Source organism: Chrysochloris asiatica, unplaced genomic scaffold (assembly GCF_000296735.1).
Source record: "Chrysochloris asiatica unplaced genomic scaffold, ChrAsi1.0 scaffold00246, whole genome shotgun sequence".
NCBI lineage: Eukaryota > Metazoa > Chordata > Mammalia > Afrosoricida > Chrysochloridae > Chrysochloris > Chrysochloris asiatica.
In genome coordinates, this window is record NW_006408764.1 from 3,714,257 (window position 1) to 3,731,028 (window position 16,772).

General features: G+C 53.9%; 2 protein-coding genes across 2 annotated transcripts; both read left to right on the forward strand.

Moving 5' to 3' along the window:
• The first annotated feature begins 890 nt into the window (after positions 1-890).
• Positions 891-10,198, forward strand: SLC26A6 (solute carrier family 26 (anion exchanger), member 6). Its single transcript, XM_006873657.1, has 20 exons — positions 891-913; positions 2,769-2,927; positions 3,008-3,147; positions 3,357-3,467; positions 4,041-4,189; positions 4,367-4,531; positions 4,615-4,767; positions 5,165-5,247; positions 5,333-5,480; positions 5,706-5,819; positions 6,028-6,105; positions 6,409-6,504; positions 6,581-6,687; positions 6,819-6,888; positions 7,837-7,929; positions 8,015-8,116; positions 8,574-8,666; positions 9,424-9,603; positions 9,756-9,810; positions 10,053-10,198. Exons 1-20 carry the CDS (start codon positions 891-893, stop codon positions 10,196-10,198), a joined length of 2,265 nt encoding a protein of 754 aa, XP_006873719.1.
• Positions 10,199-13,204: 3,006 nt separating this feature from the next.
• On the forward strand, positions 13,205-14,113 carry TMEM89 (transmembrane protein 89). The gene is made up of 2 exons (XM_006873658.1): positions 13,205-13,507; positions 13,916-14,113. The coding sequence occupies exons 1-2, from the start codon at positions 13,205-13,207 to the stop codon at positions 14,111-14,113; spliced, it is 501 nt and encodes a 166-aa protein (XP_006873720.1).
• Positions 14,114-16,772: the final 2,659 nt, after the last annotated feature.

Here is a 16,772-nt window from a genome sequence, read left to right on the forward strand (position 1 = left end):
CCCCCCCCCCCCAATATCTACTTATTTTTAGCCCATTTCATCAGAGGTTTGGACTGGGTTTCCATCTCTTTGATTCAGTTCTGGGCCTTTGCCTTGGGATGAAGTGTGAGCACAGGTGCTGACAGTAGGGGGTCAATGCTTGGTCATGACAGTGGCGTGCGGACTTCCTGAGTGTCAGGGCCTGAAGCTCTGGCCAGGCGTCAAACCAACCCTAGGAACTACCCTTGCAGCCCCTCAGCACTACCTCCAACATCCCTTCTGACTTGGAGCTGGTCGCTGCTTCCCAGGCTGTTTCCTTCCGAGGTGTGGAAAGGGGGACATCACAGCCTTATTTCTAGTCCAGGTGGTCAAAAGTTGGAGGAAGACCTTGGGGACCATCAGCGTTCTAGGTCTCAAAGACAAGCATTCTTCAGAGAGAATGCCTGAGGATGATGTCCTAAACTGGAAGCCTGAGAGACCCCCACGGATCCTGGTCCCCTCTTGAGAGCTTAGACTCGGGTCACCCGCCGCATCTCCAAGCCTCCAGTCCACACAGGATTTTCTCCTCATCCCACGGGGACCTTTCTCTACTGGCGTGGCTACAACATTCAGCGAGGGGCCGCGGTCAGCTCTGAGGTCCCGCTTGGCTAGGGGCGGAGACCTCAGCTAGTTACCCAGGGAGTACGAGTCAGGCTGCGGGGAAGAAGGGGTTAGCCCGCCGAGGACAGCATCACGCAGGCCTCCGTCCCAGCATGCTGATTGGCCTAGGTCTTACTAGTCCTGCTTGGGGATTGGTTACCAGGAGCGCGCCGCTGGCCACACCCCGTTCCCAGCCCCCGGCTTTCGGGCCGGTAGCGGCCTCCTCCAGCCTGAGCCGTAGGACTCGCGACCACCAGGCCGCTAGCCCATCAATGGAGCTGTCAGAAGCGTCCGGGTGAGTGCAGGCGGGGCCTCCGTCCCGTGTATCCGCGTTTGCGTATGTGTCCGCGAGGCGTGGACCTCCCCTTGGCCTTCGCGCCGTACCCCCCCCCCCCGGGTCAGCTCAGCAGGGGATCACCAAGTCTTGTTCAGGGACTTCCCGCCTGCAGCGCCTTGGTTTACCGTTTTGCCGATTTTCTCCAGGCGGCTGCCCTTCAGCGGCGAGGGATGGGGCGAGAGCCGGTTTGACCCCAGCCCCTGTGGGCTATGCCGAAAGCCGCTCAAGCGCAGCGCGAGGGCTGGCCCTGGGCCGCAGGGAGGCAGCTGCGTACGGAGGAGCCCTGTTCCCAGGATGTGCTCCGGATGGGGTGCGTTGGGGCGGGAGGTCCCTGCAAGAAGTCTCGGGGCAGCTGCGTTCACCCAGCAGTACTACAGACCCGGGACTGAACTTTCCGGTGCCCTTAAAGGGAGGGGCCGGGGACCTAGGCTCCTCCCTCACAGCGCTGGTCTTGCAGTCGGGGGAGGGAGCCCTATAAGAAGACCTGAGTGACTCACGGGGGAGGGGCGAGGGGGCTCAAAGATCTTCGGGAGACTGCAGAGCCAGCAGTCTCTGAGGATCTTCTTTGCACCCGCTCCTTTACCTCTTCCAAAGGGACATCCAGGTTAGAGTCCTTTCTCAGGTGAGTTCCTGCCCCTCAGGTAGGAGCCTGCTCCCCCAGGTCAGAACTTGCCTGGCTGCTGAAAGCTTTCACTGTGAGATTTTTTTTCCCATTCCTGGTAGGCGTCTCTGCTCCAGGTGAGAGAGCTTCCCCTAGGCTAGAGTTTTCTCTCTAGATGAGAGATTTCCCTAGATAAGATCTTTCCTGGCAGCTGCAAATTTCCCAGCACATGAGAGTTTCCCCCAAGATCAGATTTCCCCCTCTGAGACCTCCTATTCCTGGAAAGATCTAAAATTCCTAGGTGAGATCTCACTCCCGCTCCAGGTGGGAGCTCCCCTCCAGGTAAGGTTTCCTCCCCTCCCTGACCCCCAGATTTCCTATTCCCAAATGAGATCTTTCCCTCACTTCAAGGGAGCCTCCTCCTACAGGTGGGACCCTCCCAGTAGGTGGGAGCCTTTCAAGTAGGTATGAACTTTCTCTCAAGTGAGATCTCCTCCTCCAGGTGGGAGCTTCTCCTTCCAGATGAGAGCTTCCCCTTCCAAGTGAACCAGCCCCCACTCCATCCCCCCACCCTTTCCAGTCCCAGAACTCCCAGAAGGTGAGAACCACCCCTTGGCTCCCCCCCACCACTAGACCTGACCTTGTATGTTAACCTGAATCCTGGGGGTAATGGTCCAGGGGCAGCCTTGACCCCAATAGTTTCCTTCTGTTAGAGAAGAGAGTCTCTTGTGGAGGCCTGAGATTTGGAGAGGGCGTTGCTCAAAGAACTGCTCCCAGAATTTACTGGATGCCTTTCCTGAGTATGCTTTCAGCCAGTCAGCACTGGGCTCATGGGGCAGTTTGATAAAAGACTCAAGACTGGTCGGGGATTGGCTCCGGGAAGGTAATGGGCTGGGAGAGGCAGTCAGCCTGGGGCCTGGACTGATAGAGCATTTAAGGCTGGGCAGGCCACACCTGGACTGGAAGTGTGCTTCAAGCTCATCCTCTATCTCTTCATAAGAGACTTTGGCCCAGCAAGAAACTTGTACCAGCCAAAGTCCAGCCTAGGCTCCAGTGTGGGTTTAGGGCCCACAGAGGGCAGCTGAAATTTGGACCTATTGCCCCCTCAGGGCCTGGAAAAGTCAGGCGGGTCCTTCCCTGGGCCAGATGGAGGTGTGCAGAGAAGCTGGACCAGAGGTACCCTCATAGTATCTCCCTTGTCTTGCCATCCAGCCCAAGGGACACGCAGGCACTGCTGTCTGCAACACAGACAATGGAGCTGCAGAGGTTAGACTACCGTGTGGAGCGGCCACTGCTAAACCAGAAGCAACTGGAGGAGCTGGGGCACTGGGGCCCAGCACCCCCAAGCCACCCGTGGCGGAGCTGGTTTAAGTAAGACCAAGGATGGGGAGTAGGACCTCTGGCATTGCCAGGTTTCCCCTATTCCTTATAACCACCCCTCATGCACCCAGGTGCTCCCGAGCTCGGGCCCGTGCCTTACTGTTCCGATACCTCCCAGTTTTGTACTGGCTACCCCGATACTCTGTGCGCGACTGGCTCCTTGGTGATCTGCTGTCTGGCTTGAGTGTGGCCATCATGCAATTACCACAGGGTGAGTTACCCTCTAACCCTTGACCCTTGGTTGGTGAACCTGCCCCTTCAAGGGCAGGTCTGGAAGCCCTGTAGTCTGGGACCTCTCCATCCTCAACCCTGGAGCCCAGACCTCTGCTCCTGGAACTCTGGCCCCTACCCCAGGGCTGGGTTCCCTTAACCTTTCAAGGTCCTGGCCTCCAAACTTGCGTTGCCACCATTTCATTCCAGGTCTGGCCTACGCCCTCCTGGCTGGCCTGCCTCCCGTGTTCGGCCTCTATAGCTCCTTCTACCCTGTCTTTGTCTACTTCCTGTTTGGCACCTCCCGGCACATCTCTGTGGGTGAGTAGAACAGCAGATTGGGCCCTGTCGGAGGATGCCCACATTCACCATGGAAGAAAGGGCAAAGGAGAGCTAAACAGGGCAGGGAGTTGGAGGAAGACGGCAGCAGTAGTGCTAGGCAGCTGGGAAGTTAGCCCCAGGATCATCCCCAGGTAGAACTGAGCTATTGACCGTGAAACCACAAATTCAGGGTACCTCAAGACCCTGGCTCCAAAACGATGTGAGGGTTGTGGGCCAGCTCTTAGGGGCCAGACACTGGGAGAGGCCTGACCAGCATAAGGGAGATAATGTTTCGTTTCTGACTCCACCCTTCATAAGAGGAGCAGTCTCAGGGCCAGTGGGTACAAGTGGGCCAATAGGTACTGCCCCTTGTGTTTTGGGGCCAACATTCTAGCCATCCACAAGGATACTTGAGGTGAGGGTTCTCTCGTGATCCTGGCTGTACCTGATCAGGTACTCCCCATAATCAGAGGATGTTGGTCCTAGAACTGGATGTCTCCTGGCCTCCCTTAAGACCAAGGCTCCAGGGCAGGGCAATGTCCACTCCCTTTCATACTTGCTCTGTCCCCACAGGGACCTTTGCTGTCATGTCTGTGATGGTGGGCAGTGTGACAGAATCCCTCGTCCCAAGTAACACAACCAGTGAAGCAATCAGAGACACTGTCCAGGCTGACCGGGTGCAGGTGGCCTCTACGCTCAGTGTCCTGGTTGGCCTATTCCAGGTGAGGGGCAGTAGGAGTGAGTGAACCCCCCATGGCCACCCTGCCCCCTCCATCCTTACCCCTCACCAGTTCCTTTAACTGTCTGACCATCATTCGTCCCTCTTGTATCCCATCTGCCCTGGGCTCCGGCCACCCTTAGTACTCCCACCTCACCTGACTGCCTCCTGCTCCCTACAGGTGGGGATGGGCCTAGCCCACTTCGGCTTTGTGGTCACCTACCTTTCAGAGCCTCTGGTCCGTGGCTATACTACAGCTGCATCTGTGCAGGTCTTGGTATCGCAGCTCAAGTATGTGTTTGGCCTTCATCTAAGCAGCCGCTCTGGACCTCTGTCTCTCATTTATGTGAGTTAAGGTGGGAGGCAGGATGATGGATGGGGGTGCTCCACAATCTTGAGTACTGGCTGTGACCCCTGTCTCGCCACCAGACAGTGCTGGAGGTCTGCTGGAAGCTTCCCCAGAGTGTGGTCGGCACCATCATCACTGCACTTGTGGCGGGTGTAGTGCTTGTAGCGGTGAAACTGTTGAATGACAAGCTGCAGCGTTACTTGCCCCTACCGCTGCCTGGGGAACTACTCACGGTTAGGTGGTCAGGGAAAAAGGGAAAGTGAGGGTATATCCCTGCTAAGTGGGCAGCCTTCACCTATTCGAGGGACAGCTCGGGTGGGCCCTGCCAGGGTAGGAAGGGAGTTGCCTGGGAGTTGAAGGGCCTTTACAACAGAAAGCCCCCGTATTAGTATCTCCCTCTGCCCCGTGACAACATTTCCCTCTCCCCCAAATGGTCATGTCTGTCTCTCACCCTATTGTCATCCTCTACTCACCCCTCTGAAGAATTTTCCCTAGCATCTCCCTTCTCACCCCAAAGTGGTTTATTCACCCCCCTACCTCCCCCTCCCAACCCCCGCGAATGGATGATACCAGTCCCTCTCTTTCCTGTTTCCACTCTCTCCCTCACCTTACACCACCCTCTTCCCCCAGCTCATAGGGGCCACAGGCATCTCCTACGGTGTGGGCCTGCAGGAAAAATTTGGGGTGGATGTTGTGGGCAGCATCCCTGCAGGGTGAGTATTGGTCCTCTGTCAGGTCAGGGAGGGTTAGGTGCCAAAGCCAGGACCTTCCTTTGGCCTTATAGATGCTCCCCCACAGGCTGGTCCCCCCAGTGGCTCCCAACCCCAAGCTGTTTGCACAGCTTGTGGGAAATGCCTTCGCCATCGCCGTGGTTGGGTTCGCCATTGCCATCTCGCTGGGGAAGATCTTCGCCATGAGGCATGGCTACCGGGTGGACAGCAACCAGGTCTGGGGGATGGGAGATATGTAGGGGTCAGCCAAGACTACAGGGGCATGGGGACTGAGAAGATGGAGGGTCATATGGGAGACAGGTGTTCCAGGGCCATGTGAGACTAGTCTTTGGGTGCTATTAAACAGAGATGAGGGTCGGGACTGTATTGATCTAGACACAATGTGGAAATGACCAGGCACTGCTAGGGAAGTCTTCTCATACCCGCACCCCTCCCTTTAGGAGCTGGTGGCCCTTGGCCTCAGTAACTTCATCGGGGGCATCTTCCAGTGTTTCCCCATCAGCTGCTCCATGTCTCGGAGCCTGGTAATGGAGAACACTGGAGGAAACACACAGGTGGGCTGTGGATGTGTGTATGTCTGTCTTATCTGTGCACCCACATACTGCTTTGCCACTTTGTCCACCTCCTGCCTCTCGCTCATCCCTACCCACCACCTCGCTCACCCCTACTTAACCCTGCTCTCCCCTCTCCCTAACCCCCTTCCCCATGCATATCCCTATCCCTACTCACTCCAAGTCTCCCTTGCTCATCCCGACCCTACAGGTGGCCGGAGCTGTCTCTTCTCTCTTCATCCTCATCATCATTCTCAAACTTGGTGAACTTTTTCAAGATCTGCCCAAGGTGAGTACTCTTACCCTTAATCATCCGGGTTGGGGCACCTTGGCCTGGCCTAGGCTCAAATCAGCCAGTCAGGTTCCAGGGGAGGGACAGGGATTCAAGGTCATGTCCTGTGTTTCAGGGTTGAGATCTTAAGGGAGAGAAGCAGAGTCAAGGAAGTGTCTGGGGTTAGACCCTTTCAGACTCTGAGCTGGGACAGGGGTCAACAGTAGTCAGTATCAGCTGGGATTATGTGCAGGTGCTTGGGGTCAGTCTGGTCATGCTCTAGTGTTTGCTCTTGTCATGATCTGTTATCTCCCCACCCAGGCAGTCTTGGCGGCCACCATTATTGTGAACCTAAAGGGCATGTTGATGCAGTTTAAGGACATATGCTCCCTCTGGAAGACAAATCGAATCGATCTGGTAAGAGGCCTGGGAGCCTAGGGACGGAAGTGGGGAAGCTTCTAGACCCTGTTGACTGTGGCTATTCTGTTCTCAGCTCATCTGGCTGGTGACCTTTGTGTCCACCATCCTGCTAAACCTGGACCTTGGCCTGGTAGTTGCAGTGGTCTTCTCTCTGCTGCTCATGGTGGTCCGCACACAGCTGTGAGTCAACCCTTATTGCCTGCTCCCCACAACCCTCCCCATATTTTTGGGTTGATCACACACTCATTAGTAGCCCCTTTCTTTTCCCCCTCACCTCCTGCCTCATTTCAAGCTCACTCTCCTCTACACAGACCCCAGTACTCTGTCCTGGGGCAGGTGCCAGACACGGATGTTTATAGAGATGTGGCAGAGTACGCAGAGGTGAGTGACAGAGGCTGAGAAGTGGTGTGGAGGAGGGTGGGACAGAGGCAGGATGGGTCTTTATCAGTCCCTTCCACATCTGCAGTGATATTAGGAGTTGAGCACACTTTGGCTTTGGTCCTGGGAATTTCTGAGAAGTTTGGGTCTCTGATCCCACTGGGGTCTTAGGCAACAGGAGAAGAGATGGGTCTAGGGACCCATGGGGAAGACAATCTTAGAGCCAATTGTACAAACTCCATGCTGCAGAGCGGCCTTGGATCAGGGGGGGCCAGATGGGCAGGATCCTGCAGCACTGGGGTACAGGGTCTGCTTCCTGATCTTGTCAGTGGAGTCACTAAATCCCCAACCATTCACCTCAAAGATCTTGTGCCAGGGCTGTGGAGCCTTGCAGACTAGGCACAGTGCCATCCCTCAGCCAGAGCAGAGGAGGAAGCAAGGGCTCCGAGAAGGGGGGGAGGTCAGGAGGGAACAGCCACGATGGATGGAAAAAGAAACTGGTTGGGTCCCATTGTTTAGGCTGGCATACTGAGCAGAGATGTGGGCTGAATGTGGTGAGGAGCTGGAGAGAACCTGGTGGAGACAGCAGCTTAGGAGGGTCTCAGGCTATGTACAGAGCACAGGGGTGGGGTGGAGGCCCAAGAGGAGGGCTAAGAGCTGCCAAAGCCTGGGCTCTGGGTAGTGGCAGGTGAGCAGGGGGAGGAGCTGTGGGGCTGGGCTCTGGAGGAAACCCTGCCAGCTCTGGGGATGGAATAAAGGGGTGAGGGGAAGGTAGAGGAGGTGGCCAGGATGACACCACCAGGTCTCTAGCCCAAGACTGGGCCTACAATGGCCGAGGAGCAGAGAGCTAGGGACAATGGGCATGGGGCACTCTAGGGAGCAAAGGCAGGAAAACAAGTTGCAGCCAAAGGAGGAATGTGCTCAGCCACCTCCAACTTCTACCTGTCCCAGGCTAGGGAAGTCCCCGGTGTGAAGATCTTTCGCTCTTCAGTCACCATGTATTTTGCCAATGCTGAGCTCTACAGTGATGCGCTGAAGCAAAGGGTGAGGCACGGGGTTCCCCGATGGGTGTCAGTGGCCCCTTCTTCCCTAGAACACTCACAGCCCCTTCTCTGACCTTTGCCTCCAGTGTGGTGTGGACGTTGACCACCTCATCTCCAGGAAGAAGAAGCTGCTCAAGAAGAAGGAGCTAAAGCTGAAGCGATTGCAGAAGAAGCAGCCCCAGAAACAGGCAGGGACCCCTTTCAGCCAATGACTCCTCGCACAACCTTTCCCCTTCTATTGACCTCTGCCCTGCCCTCATGCTGACTCTAACCTGACCATTCTCCTAGTCTCTAGGGCTCCTGACCTCCCTCCTTGCCTTGACTCTTCCTCCCTCCTCCTTTCTTTCTGATGCCCCAGGGACCTCCACCTCACTCCCCTGGCAGGTCAGGGCTCCAGTTGGTGTTTTCTTTTTCTCCCAACTGTCAAGACCCAATGGCAGTGTGAACCTCCACAGTCCTCTTCCATTTTTATGTCTGTTCCCAGAACTGGTCAGAACTCTGCAGCTTTCAGACAGGCTGCTGACCAAGCAGTCCCAAGTCCAGACCTACTTACTTGCTCAAAGTCAGGGAACAACACCAGGCCTACCTGGCAAGGTGTTTGCTAGGCAGTTGGGATAGCTCTTTCCCATCCCCCTTCTGTCCTAGGCTGCCTCCTCCAAGGGCACCTCATTCACCATGAATGTCAACCCTGACTTTGAAGACACTGAGATAAAAAATGTGGAGGACTCCAAGATCAAGGTGAGGTTGGAGGTGGGAGAGGAAAAGCTGACCTTGAGCTACCTGTGTCCTGGGAGGGGAGCCAAGGGCCCACCAGCTATAGGTTCAAGTCTGTGGTGCCAGCCAGCGACTAGAGGAATGGACTGATGTACAGCCTCACTCTCTTGTGGCATGCTACACAACTCTGCTTGGGACTCTCATGTCTGTAATCTGAGGCCTAGATGAAGTCTTTGAATGTGTAGATGCCACCAGACCCAGAGTCTGTGCTCTTGTGTGGAAAGAAACAATTGGATGTGTGGGGGTCAATATAGACCTCCAAGAAGACACCAAGCTCAACTGGAGAGTCCAGTGGGGTGTGGTATCTGAGTGCACGTATATGCACATGCATGCACATGCCTCTGTGCAATGCTGCTTCACTTTGTCCCTGGATCCCCGCACCTTACTCCGCTCAGAGTGACTGAGCATGGGGCAGTGGCTCCTAGCACTCTCCCTTCTCAAGTGTCCTTGTTGAGGAGCCTGGGCCTGACTGGTAACAAATGAAACAGCATGTGCATGTTTTTGTGCTCCCCTAATCCGTGCATGCTTTCCTGTGTGACCCTGTATGTCCTCCTCTCAGCATGTGTGTCTTAGCTCCCCCATGTCCCCATGTGTCCTGTGTCCTCAGTGTGCCCCCTATGTATGTGGGTGTTTACACTGGGCACATGTTCCTAATCCTAATCTGTGTGTTCCTGTCCTCCCCTCATCACAGACAGCTTGTGTAGCTTGTCCGGTTCCGCAGGAGGCAAATACAAAGGATGAGGTAGATGGTGCAGTGGTCAGCAGTCAAGGAGATGCCAAGGCCTCAGATGTGTCCACATTGAAGACCCTGGGCCTGCCTCAGCCAGACTTCCACAGCCTCATCCTGGACCTCAGTGCTCTTTCCTTTGTGGACACTGTGTCCCTCAAGAACCTGAAAAATGTGAGGGTCTGGGGCATCCCTAAGAAGGACCCAGGGGCCAGGACAAAGCTCCTCAAACCACCCTGGCCCTGTAACTTGCTCTGAGAGCCCTCTGAGCTCCCCCTCCAGACCCCTTTGCCCCACCTGTCTGAATCCTCTCCTTTCCACTGCAGATTTTCCATGACTTCCGGGAGATCGAGGTGGAGGTGTATTTGGCCGCCTGCCACAGTATGTGGGGTGGGGACAGCTGGAATGTTCTGGGGATGGGGTCTGCTAGGTGGCATGAGGAAAAAGTCTTTTTCTGGAACTAGAGGTTGTAGTGTCATGAGGGTCAGGAGTGACTGAGGGGAGTCAGCCATAGCCTTGGGCAGAGGTCATGGGGTAGCAGGGGTCACGACATTCTGCTGATGACTGGGAGCTAGGGTGTACTGGTGGTTCAGAGTCCACAGTGACCCACTTCGTGCCTACAGCTCCTGTCGTCACCCAGTTGGAGAACGGGCACTTCTTTGATGCCTCCATCACTAAGCAGCATCTCTTTGCTACTGTCCACGATGCTGTCACTTTTGCCGTCCAACATCGGAGGTCCGGCTCCATCAGCCCTACAGTGGTGAGCTGACCCCTAACTTCTGACCGGTTGATCCCTTTTTTGTATATCTCCTGCTTACCCTCACCCTGACCCTTACTCGGGGAACCCCATCCTGGTGTCCAAAGCACTGTCCCCAGTGGTTGCCCTGCTTTTGGATAAAGCTGTTTTCTCAGGGCAGAAGTCTCCTGCCCTGGGAAAGGGGTTATTCTGTGTTAGAAGAAGAAAGAATCCTTTGGAAATGACTGGAGTCTCCTCTTTTGCCTGCTCAGGCCACAAAGCTTTGACCATGCTGTGACCCTGCGTGAAACTGTCCACCTCTGCAAGATGTGACGGGAAGCCCTTGAGGTGCCCCCACCCCTAGGCCACCTTCAGGTGCCAACCAGGAGTCCCCCTGGTGTGGACACACAAACCCAACTCAGGGATGGAGGTTCTGGGACTCCAAGTTCAGTGATGCAGGCCTGGGATGGAGACCTGCAAGCAGGCTGGTGCTGGTGGGTTGTGGGAAGGGCTGATGCAAGTGTTTTGCCTTAAGAATAAAGATAGGTTTGCCTAACTCCAGGCTCTGCTGTGACTTGGTGGGGGCTTTCCGGGGGGTGGAAGCGAGAGTCCTAAGCCCTGGATCCTGATCCTTCTTGTGCCCCAAAGTGGGAACTGGAGTCAGAGGCTGAGGGGAAGATTTGGGGAGGGCTGCATCAGGCAGGGAGCTTATGAAGTAAGGGAGAGAACTGTGGGACCAGGCCCATTTATGCAGAATCTCAGCTTCATGTCCCCTCCCCCATCCCAGCCATTCTCAGCTCTCAGGGTCTGTCACCTTAGCTCTGGTGTGGTTGGAATCAGAACTGCTTCTCATTCTCAGCGAAGCCAGGCAGCAGGCCAGGCCAGAGGCCACTAGGCAGTCCCTAGAGGGAGTGTAGATGTTCACAGGTACTGCTGATCTGTAAAAAATAAGAACAAACTTAATGGATTTGCTCAGGAAAAATGCCTGTTTGTGTTATTCGATCACCTGGGCTTTCCAAGTCACTGGCAGCCAGAAAGTGTGTGCTAATTTCTACCATAAAATGCCAGCACTCAGGCATGTGGTACAGTGGATAGTGGTCAGGCCCTGGTGCTGACATGGCCTGAGTGATACTAGAATCTTCCTGTACCTCGGTTGTGCTCATCAGTAGAACTGGAGTGGTAACAGTTCCTACCTCATGGGGCTTCTAAATGAGTATTACGTAAGTCAACACCATGAAATACTTAGAACAGTCACCTGCTCCAAACATGTGAATTTTGCTGCTCATCAGGTATCAACCAGGCACTGCTGGGTACTGGGCAGAGTGGACAGAAGTTGCCCTGCTCTTGAGGTCGCTCAGGTGTCCCTTGCCCAGCTCTGCTTTTATTATGCCCCATCTGCCTCCCCCAACTCACCCCGGATCCTCAGTCCAGGAAGGAAGAGCTTTTTGTCAGCTCTGGCATAGCCATGTCTTGGCACCAGAATGCTGTCTGACACATGTCAGGTGCTTGGTAAATATTGGTTGTAAGAAGCTGATATGCTGGGGTAGGAGGAAGACTTCTAATAAGAAATTGCAGGCAGTTGCAAAACAGAGAGCTGTGTTGCCCAGGATGGTCATGGGAACAAACCTCAGGGAAGAGCTGCCACCTGATCAGAGACTCCAAGTGTGGGAAGATGTCTAGAAGTGGGGAGCAGCATTCCTGGCCTTGGAAACAGCAAGTATGTTCAGGGAACATGAGGGAGGCCTGTGTGGCTGAAGCAGCTAGATTTGATGGGAAAGAGCCTGTCTCACAGGTCCGGGTGAGGCCTTCAGGCTTTATTCGCAGAGGGGAGCTGCTGGTGGTTTGGATCAAAGGTCTGACTTCATCTGCTCCACGTAGTTTAAGCACTTACTCTGCTGCAGTGTACACCGTGGGACTGCGGTGGGGGGAGGAGAGGAGCTTGCTCAAAGACAGCAGCTAGTTTTAGGGGCTGCAGGGATTGAGGAGGTCTGGGAGAAAAAGCCCTGGTCACACTGTGGGTTAGGTGTTAGGCTGCTAACAGCAAGGTCAGTGGTTCAAACACAGCAGCCATTCTGCTGAAGAAGGATGAGGCTATATAGGATCACTATGAGTTAGAATCAATTAGACGGCAGTGGGTTCGGAGGTAGTTCTGGAGGAAGGGAGGGAAGTAGAGAGGGAGAGAAAGGAGATACTTCAGTCTTGGGCCAGGGCCAACCCATTAAATGCAAGAGTGAGGCCCAGGGCCCCAAGCCTGTCACCCTCCCCTAGCCCTGGAATCCTGCCCCACTTAGCTCCCCACTGTTGCCAAACCAAAACTAGAGTTTGCCACCTGTCACTGTAGTCAGTCACAGAGATGGGGAGAGATCCAACCCAAGCTTTAGTAACAGAAAGCCAGCAGTCTGGAGGACGGAGGGAGTAATTTCTCAAGATCGTCCTGTCCATCATGAAAAGCAGGCACATTATATAGGATAAATTACATTTGGGTATAAGCTTTAGCTTAACATCAAGAGAACATTCTTTGGGGAAAAGAAACAATAAATCAATAAACTTCCTTAAACATTTTACCTTTAGGATCTCAGCTGCTTAATTCCTGAGATTAAACTATCTGGGTGGGTTTAAGCATGTCCTATTCTCCTGGAGTCCTAGTGTGGCGCCAGATTGCAAAGCCATTTGAATTGCAAGGTAGGCAGTTCAAGCTCACCAGCTGATCCTCGGAAACCCTGTACAGGGTCGCTATGGGTCAGAACAGACTCGATGGCACTTAACAACAACATTCTCCCTCTAAGACCATAAAATCATCTTAGCTAAAATATAAACTTCTCAGTTGTTGGATCCTAATTTGAGACTTAATGACTAAACCGATTCCATTTTGTTTCAGTTTGTAGCTCCATGCTATTGTCACCATCACCCGTTTTCTTGTCCTGGGCCCCCGGCTAGAACCTCTTGTCTTAGAACCCAAAGCCAGAGATGCTGCTGGGGGAGGGGTATTGGCTGGTTGCCAGGCACCCAGGTTCTGGGCCCCAGAGACTTACAGCAGCCATGCTGCACGCACTGTCTCTGTCCTTACGGCCCTTACTGCTCCTGATGGCCATGTCTACCCCTGCGCATGCCTGGTCACGGCCCCTCTGGTACCAGGTGGGGCTGGACTTGCAGCCCTGGGGCTGCCAGCCCAATAGCCTGGAGGGTTGTGGGGGTAACCTGGGCTGTCCTGGCCATTGGATGGGTCTGGGCATGTCATATCACATCTACCCCGTGGCTGGAGTCACTGTCACCACCACTATGATGCTGATCATCAGCCGAGTGATGCTGAAGCGGCGACGTACATTGGTCACCAAAGGCCAGGTGAGGAGACCACTGCTCTGTCCTCCCTGCCCCTCAACTCTGCTAGCATCCAACACCTATAGCCTTCACCTAGTCCTTCCCATCGGCCATGGGCCTTCTGATTCTCCCCACTTACACATCTGTCCACACATCTTCAAGAAGCCCATGTCCTCCTACCCATCAGCCCCTGACCATGCCCCATAACCAGTACCCTGTTACCGTCCTTCCACCTTTGGTATTCCTGCTTGTCACTCAGCCCCCATGGACCACCCTTAGCCAACAATAGGTCTTCACTGACCCTCCATAGCCCTAAGCCCCCACCCCTTTTAGGCACTGTCCCCCCAACCCACCCATCTGTGCTGCTCATCACTGCACCCCTGTCTTGTCCCTATGCTCCCTCTCATTCCTACTTCTTGGTCCTAGCCTCAGCATACACAGATGGCTCCTGACTCCTGTGGACCCTGGAAACGGCGAACCCCGATCTCAGACCACACCTTACTCCTGGGTGTCCTGCACATGATGGATGCTCTCCTGATTCATATAGAGAGCCACCTGCAGCGTCTAGCCACCCAACCGCATAAGCAAATAAAGGGGGCTCCCACCCAGAGTGGGGGACCCAGCACCTGACTCTCTTTGCCAGCTGGTATGGATGGCCTGAGGTACTGGACCTGGGTTAGACTTGTGTGCCATTTCTCCCTGAGTCTGTCTGGATCCCATGCCCATCCTATGTCCATTCCTCAGAATCCTCTGACTTACTGAGGTACTTGTGCAGGACTGCACCTTAGTACCCAGAATACATGAGTGGTTAGTGGGTCCCAGGCTAGCTCATCACCTCCACCAACTGACCCCTTTTCCCTAAGGGCCCTACCTCTAACAACTTGCCACTGTTCCTCTGGTCTGACTAGCCCCTGGGAACCGCTACTGTGGTGGGATAAGACGTGAGTGTCAGGGTGGTCCAGGGAAGGCTACCTGGGGAGGTATACCCTGGCTGGATCGCAGGAAGAATGCATATGGAGAAGGCTACTCTGACAGAGGCTCCCGTCTGAGCGTTACTCCATGCATATTGGTCAGGTGAGCCGTTCCCAGCGCCAGGCAAGCAATCCAGTTTCTACCATGTTCACTGGGAGCTAGAGAGGAGAGACCTGGAGGGCTGAAAAGTGTAGGGGGCAGTGGTGAGACTGAAGCCAGACCCTGAGGAGCTATGACCGGAGCTTCCAGTCACAGTAGGGTCACACCTACCCTCTTGTTTTATACCCCCAGTACCACCACTGAGAGGCTACAGGGCCGCTATCCTTATAGCTTTCATCCTACTAGCAAAAAGCATTGGGATCTGATTTCCTTTGTCCCTGGCACTGCAAGGAAGAGGAGCAGGGTAGCGGTGTAGTTGCTCTGAATTCCAATGGCAGTCACTTCCTGGCCCCTTGACTCCTGTCTGCTTCCCCTTGTTATGATCCAGTAGCCCCAGCCTGGATGGAACCACATAGGCGGCCACAGTTGCCTTCATCTTTATTGCTGTTGTTAGGTGCCGTTCAGTCAGTTCCAACCTATAGTGACCCTATCTGTGTACAACAGAATGAAACACCATCCTGTCCTGCGCCATCCTCACAATTGCTGCTATGCTTAAGTCCATTGTTGCTGCGACTGTGCCAGTCCATCTCATTGGGGGTCTCCCCAATGAGATGCCCACTGAAGGTTAAGTTTTAACCTCTCCCTCCGTTAGGTTCACGTCTGCATTCTCACTCTACAATGTTTATTAAGTACCTACTGTTTGTGACTTTGTAGGATAAATACCGGACTATAATCACAAAGTCAATGGTTCAAACACACCAGCTGCTCCTTGGAAACCCTATACAGGGTTGCTATGAGTTAGAACCGACTCGACAGCACTTAACAACTGTTTGTGGACCCTGTAGTGAATGCTAGTGTGGGACTTATGTACGGCCACTAATGGCTCCACCCTCATCTTTTCAGGTTCCGGTAGGGGTGGGGTGAAACAGGCTCAAAAAGGCAATTACTCTTCAGAGGCTCTGGCCCAATTGGGGTGGAGCAGGGCCAAGCTGAGTGCTGGGACCTGTAGATAGGTGGGCATAGAGAACAGCGAGAGTGTGCATTCAGAAGAATAAATGTGGGTAAGGGTATAGTGGCTTCACCGGTTCCCGGAACTGTAAGTTACTCAGGACTTCATGATGGAAAAGAGACTTTAAAGGGCAGAAGGAAGTGGGTTGGGGAGGAGCAAGACTTGGGTGACTCCTGCCAAAGGAAAGGTGGGCAACAGAATGTCCCCATCAAAGATGCCCTGCGCCCTAAGCCCTGGAACCTGTAAATATGTTACATTATGTGACAAAATGAATTTTGCAGGTGGAATTAAGGTTAAGGATCTTAAAATAGGGAGATCATCCTGGATTATTCAGATGAACCCAATGAAATTACAAGAGCCCTTAAAAGCAGATGAGGCAAGGGGAAGAATTGAGTGGCGATGTTCAAAGTGTGAGGTGAATTCTACCCTGCCTTGCTGGCTTTGAAGATGATGGAAGGGGACAGGTCATGAACCAACAAATTTAGGTGGCCTCTAGAAACTAGGAATGGCTCTCAACTGATTTCCAGTTGAGTGGGTGGGGGTGGCTGGATTGGAAGGAGTTAAGAGAGAGTGGGAGAAGAGGAAATGGAGGCAGTGGACATGGCCAAATCTGGTGGGGACTTAGCTTAGAAGGCGGTATAGAACGGGCTGGTTGCTGGCAGGAGTTGTGGGGCTAAGGGGGAGTATTCACAGCCTTTGCTCTAAATTCTGCAGGAGGCTTTATATGATTAAGCTGGGTGAGCTACAGGGCACCAGAGCTCAGGTGCCCACCCTAAAGGTAGCTGGCATCTTAATAGGGTCTTGCATATATAAGGAAACATTTATTTTCATCCCTTTTGTCCCCACATGGTACTTATACTTGCATACATACCTGCATACATTCTTGTCGTTGCTGTTAAGTGCTGTGGAGTTGGTTCTGACTCATAGCAACCCTGTATAGCAAGAATGGAGAACGTTCAGCCATGGGCCACATGAGGCCCGCAAAAATCATTTGGTCTGGTCCTCCCAAAGAAACCACAGTTCCAAGCATCACATTGTTGTTGTTGTTAACTGCCCTGGGGTTGGTCCCAAATCATAGCAACCCTGCATAAGGCTTTCAAGTGGATTTGAAGTGCCAGCCTTGTGGTTCACAGTCCTATGCTTATCCAATAGCACCACACCAGTTGAGTTAATTAAATGTTTGACCGAATATAGTAGGTTCATTTTTAA

Excerpts from the sequence above, each read along its gene's own strand:
- SLC26A6 (XM_006873657.1), top strand. The coding sequence starts at position 891 with ATGGAGCTGTCAGAAGCGTCCGG. Across the intron at positions 914-2,768 it reads GAGCTGTCAGAAGCGTCCGG|CCCAAGGGACACGCAGGCAC; the intron begins GTGAGTGCAGGC and ends CTTGCCATCCAG. Across the intron at positions 5,820-6,027 it reads ACACTGGAGGAAACACACAG|GTGGCCGGAGCTGTCTCTTC; the intron begins GTGGGCTGTGGA and ends CCGACCCTACAG.
- TMEM89 (XM_006873658.1), top strand. The coding sequence starts at position 13,205 with ATGCTGCACGCACTGTCTCTGTCCTTACGGCCCTTACTGCTCCTGATG. Across the intron at positions 13,508-13,915 it reads CATTGGTCACCAAAGGCCAG|CATACACAGATGGCTCCTGA; the intron begins GTGAGGAGACCA and ends TCCTAGCCTCAG.